This window comes from Elephantulus edwardii, unplaced genomic scaffold (genome assembly GCF_000299155.1).
Source record: "Elephantulus edwardii isolate Elephantulus edwardi_28Jun2011 unplaced genomic scaffold, EleEdw1.0 scaffold00174, whole genome shotgun sequence".
In the NCBI taxonomy this organism is placed as follows: Eukaryota; Metazoa; Chordata; class Mammalia; order Macroscelidea; family Macroscelididae; genus Elephantulus; species Elephantulus edwardii.
In genome coordinates this window covers 4044023-4048897 of record NW_006399924.1, presented here as the reverse complement: position 1 = coordinate 4048897, position 4875 = coordinate 4044023, and the positions used below count along the sequence as shown (strand labels likewise).

General features: G+C 38.8%; 1 protein-coding gene across 1 annotated transcript; it reads left to right on the top strand.

Moving 5' to 3' along the window:
- The first annotated feature begins 3698 nt into the window (after positions 1–3698).
- Positions 3699–3962, top strand: LOC102875455 (DNA-directed RNA polymerases I, II, and III subunit RPABC5-like). Its single transcript, XM_006895726.1, has one exon. It carries the CDS (start codon positions 3699–3701, stop codon positions 3960–3962), a length of 264 nt encoding a protein of 87 aa, XP_006895788.1.
- Positions 3963–4875: the final 913 nt, after the last annotated feature.

Here is a 4875-nt window from a genome sequence, read left to right as displayed (position 1 = left end):
TCCAGAAACCCTATAAACCTGGAGAAAGGATGAAAGTTATACAAGTGTTCAGGTCTTTCATTCAGAGGGTCACTATGAATTGCCTACTACTCAACAGCACTTAACAACAACAAAAAACAACAAGCATGTTGGACACTTGTACCATTTGAGTCTTAATATTCTAGACTTCATTTTCATGCTTTTGTGTAATTTCTAGTACTGTGTTGGCAGTAGCTTCTCTATCTTGTGATGATTTTTATTTTAAATTTTTGTACCTCGTCTATACTTTCAATTCTTTCTTACATTTTTTTGCATTTTCTTCCATATTTGTGCAAGTTTCTCCTTATCAATATATTTTTTTTCTGGCTCCATTTTTTTTGCGGCATTTGCTTTCCTAGTAGTTTCCATTGTTTCTTCTATCATTTGCACATTCTTCCATAGCTGTTCAAATAACTCTTTATAGGTGTATTCCCCCCCCCCCGGTTTTCTACTTCTAGGGTATTCCCTTTATTTGTGGCTTCCATTGCTTCTTCCATCATTTAAACTTTCATTCATAGCTATTCGAATGTCTCCATATCAATATATATCATCTGACTTCTTGACTCTGGAGTATTCATGAGTCTCAAATATTCTCTGCTTTTATTGGGGAAGGTTTAATTTGTTTTTCATGTTTGAAGCAGCCTGCTTCTTTCTTGACATTATGTGAAGTTTTTCTTGATAAATGTTAGGTCATTTCTATTATGTCTGTGTAAGGTGCTGTTGGTTCTTGTCTTCATAATGTTAGTAATTAGTTGCCAAGTTGAAATGTTCAGTCTATGGGATGAACTACTCTCTGTATTGTAAGTTCTATCTGGGAAAATTTGCTTTTCCTAAAGTCCTTAAGGTTCTCTTTGTTCTGCACTGCAGCCCTTTAGGAATCTCTCCTTGATGTAGTCCTCTGACATCAGCTTTATAGGCCTCCTTCATATATGAAGTGGCTGAGTGGTGTGAGATAAGGTGCTCTATTCAAGCAATTTCTCATGCCGCGTTTCTTCTGGATCTTAATGTCTTCCTTTGTCTCTTGAGTGGCACGAGATTAGAGGTTAGGGCTGCTAGCTCAAACAGCTTGCATGCTGGGGATCTTAAATCAGCCCTCTGTCTTCACAGTGAGCTAAAATTATTTTCTCTGCTTGAAGTTCTGTATACGAAAGTCTCTTGTCCTGTTTGGCCCCTGGAATGGCCTGCAGCAGAGGCAAAACCCCAGATGGAGACACCTACAACCCCAGGGACACTTCAGACCTCTCTCCCCACAAGCAATGGAGAGTGCTTAATCTCAGCAAAGAGCCTCACCTCCCTCACCTTATCTCCTACAACTAATGTCTTCCTCTCTTTATGATCTGGCTTGAGATCAGGACCACCAGCTCAGGCAGCTTGTATACAGAGGCTTTCAAGTCAGCCCTCTCTCACAGAGAGCTATGAAAATTCTTTCCTCTGATTGTCCTGTTTGGCCCCTGGGATGGCCCTGCAGCCACTGAGACAAGCATCCCCAGATAGGGGGACCTATAACCTCAGGGATGCCTCAATCCCATCTACCCACAAGCATTGGAGAGTGCTCATTCTCAGCCCACCTTCATATTTTTTATTTATCTTTTTAAATTTTATTCTATACAGACTTATTTACAAAGTTCAAATACATTGTTTTTCACACCAGATCATTCCCATTTCTCTTTTGCACTTTGAACAAGTCCTTAGCAACAAATATTCCCAATGCAACATGTCCTTTGATTTATGGGCTGTCATTGCCACAAGTGTTGATTGTGGATCCAAGTAAAATGAAATCATCATCAACTTCAACATTTTCTCTAACTATTATAATAAAAAGTGAAGAGAACTTGAAGCATTGCTACAGAAGATCAAAGACTGCAGCCTTCCATGTGTATTCCATCTAATAAGAGCACAAATAAGTCTTTTAGGATTCACATTCTTCTCAATGTTATCCACAATTTATGATGATCTACAGTCAAATGCCTCTTACATTACTATTAGATAAACTCAAATATTTAGTTTCACCAGGTTTATTATTATTATTATTATTGTTATCCACTTTCCAATTCTAAATCAAGACTAAGGTACCATCTTCAGATGTATGCTTTAGTGTCCTCTGATTTGTGACAACTTCTCACTCTTTCCCTATTATCCATGACTGTCAGTTCTTCTATGTAAAATCTTCTTATGTTTTGCATGACTTTGACAGTATAATATTGGTCAGGGATTTTGTAGAATGTCCTTCAATTTGGGATAATATGATGTTTTCTCCTGATTAAATTGGAATTCTGGAAGTTTGGATAGAATATTAAAGAAGTGAAGTGTTCTTCTCACCACATCACATTGCAATATACACAGTAGCCACATGACATCTCTTACTGTTAACTGTCCTCAATTGGAAAAGTTACACTTTTCACCTTTTTGTACTTTATTCTTTGAAAGCATGTCATTAAAGGTAGTCTCCTCTAGGGGAGGAGGATGATAGTTTCTTTAAAAAAAATACTTTATATTGACATATAAGGCATTGGCAAAACTAAATGGATTGGCATGAGATATTTTTAATGAGACAATCACATGATCTACTATATTGGAAATTAAAAGGTGAGGAAAAAATTGGGTTCCCTTTCTTGTTTAAAATTCCCTTTTTTAATTTGGTTGGGGGGGGCGGTGAAGGAAATGAGAAGAATCTTTTGTGAAAAACAATGTATTCAAACTTTGTAAATAAATCAGTATGAAAGAACAAAAAAGACCATTTCTACATCCATCATGAAGTGCAATGTTGTGAGTGACAGGATAATATTCATATGCATACAAGGAAGTCCTATTAATATTACTATCATTCAAATTTATGCACCAACAACTACAGCCAAAGAGAAAGAAATAAATGACTTCCACTAACTGTTTCAATCAAAAATTAATCAAATATGCAACTAGGATGTACTAATAATAATGGGTGACTGGAATGAAAAAGCTGCGGATGGATAAGAAGGATTGGTGGTCAGTAAACATGGAGTTGGAGACAGAAATGAGACTGGAGACAGAATGATAGGATTCTGTATAACTAATGAATTCTTTCCAAATACCTTTACAAGAAGCACAAACAGTGACTAGACACATGGACTTTATGTGATGGCCTACACAGGAATCAGATTTCTTACATATGTGGAGAAAATCGTTGGAGAAGCATAATATCAGCTGTGAAAACTAGCTGAGGTACTGATTGTGGATCAGATCATCAACTACTTGTATGTAAGTTCAAACTGAAGCTAAAGAAAATCAAATCAAATCCACAACAACCAAAGTTTGACCTTGAGTTTATTCCTCCTGAATTTAAAGACCATCTCAGAAACAAGTTTGAGGACTTGAAGGATATCAAGAATATCATCCATTTAAAAAGCAAAAGGACATTACAAAGATGGAGGAAGAAAAAAAGGCCAAAATGTGTGTCAGAATAGACAGAATAGACTCTAAATAGTGCATTCAAGCATCAAGAAGCCAAAGCAAAAGGAAGAAATAAAAATGTTAAGGATCTGAACAGAAGATTCCAAAGGGCAGCACAGGAAAACAAAACAAAGAATTATAATGGAATGGGCAAAAAGCTAGAGTTGGAAAATCAAAAGGGATGAATTCATTCAGCAATTCATAAGCTGAAGGAACTGAAGAACAAATTCAAGCCTCAAGTTGCAATTCTTAAAATGCTGTCAGGAAGCGGTGGAGCTGGTGTGCTATGCGGACGTCCCCGTCACGCTGCAGCCATCATCATCCCCGTGCGCAGCTTCACCTGCGGCAAGATCGTGGGCAACAAGTGGGAAGCCTACCTGGGGCTGCTGCAAGCAGAGTACACCGAGGGAGACGCCCTCAATGCACTGAGCCTGAAACGCTACTGCTGCTGCCGCATGCTGCTGGCCCACGTGGACCTCATTAAGAAGCTGCTCAACTACCCTCCCCTGGAGAAGTGACCACCCTGGAGAAGTGACCATGGCTGTGCTTCCCGGGTTGGGGCTCCAAGTAGGCCTGGCCTGGCCCATCCCGTGTCGCCTCGGCCACTGCACCTCTGCTGACCCACGGACATCTGTGGGCGGGGGATGTAGATGGAGACAACAGTGGAATAAAGCTTTTGTTGAATGAAAAAAAAATGCTGTCAGAAGAATGCTAAATGACCCATGAAGCATCAAAAGAAAATGGAAGGAGTGCACATAGTCACTATATAAAAAAAAAAGAATTGGCTGACACAGAAGAATTTCATGAAACAACATATGATCAAGAGCTTATGGTGGTGAAGAAGAAAGATCAAGCTTCATTGAAGGAACTGGGGGAAAGGGGAAAGGCCCCAGGAATTGACAGCATACCAGTTGACATATTTCAATAAACAGATGCTTCCCTGGAGGTGCTCACCAGGTTGTGAAATCTGAAGGACAACCACTTGGGAGAGATCTATATTTGTTCCCATTCCAAAAAAAAGGTGACCTAAAAGAGAATGTAAATTATCAAACGCCATCATTAATATCACAAGATCCTGCTAAAAATTATTCAAAACCAACTGGAACAGCACATCAACAGAGAATGGCCAGGTGTGCAGGCTGGGTTTAGAATAGGCCATGGCTCTAGGGATATTTTAGCCAATGTTAAATGGATCTTACCTGAAAGCAAAGAGTACCACAGGAATGTTTATATGTGTGGATCACAACAAAATGTGTTTTACTGTGAGAAGAATGGGAATCCCAGAACACTTGGTTGTTCTTATGTGAAATCTATACTTGGACAGGAGGCAGTCATCAGAATAGAGCAAGTAAATATTGCATGGTTCAAAATCAGGAAAGGTGCATGCTAAGGATATATCCTATCTCCATACTTTTTCAATCTATATGTGGA

What these genes read in the sequence shown, in the direction of transcription:
- LOC102875455 (XM_006895726.1), top strand. Translation starts at nt 3,699, where the DNA reads ATGCTGTCAGGAAGCGGTGGAGCTGGTGTGCTATGCGGACGTCCCCGT.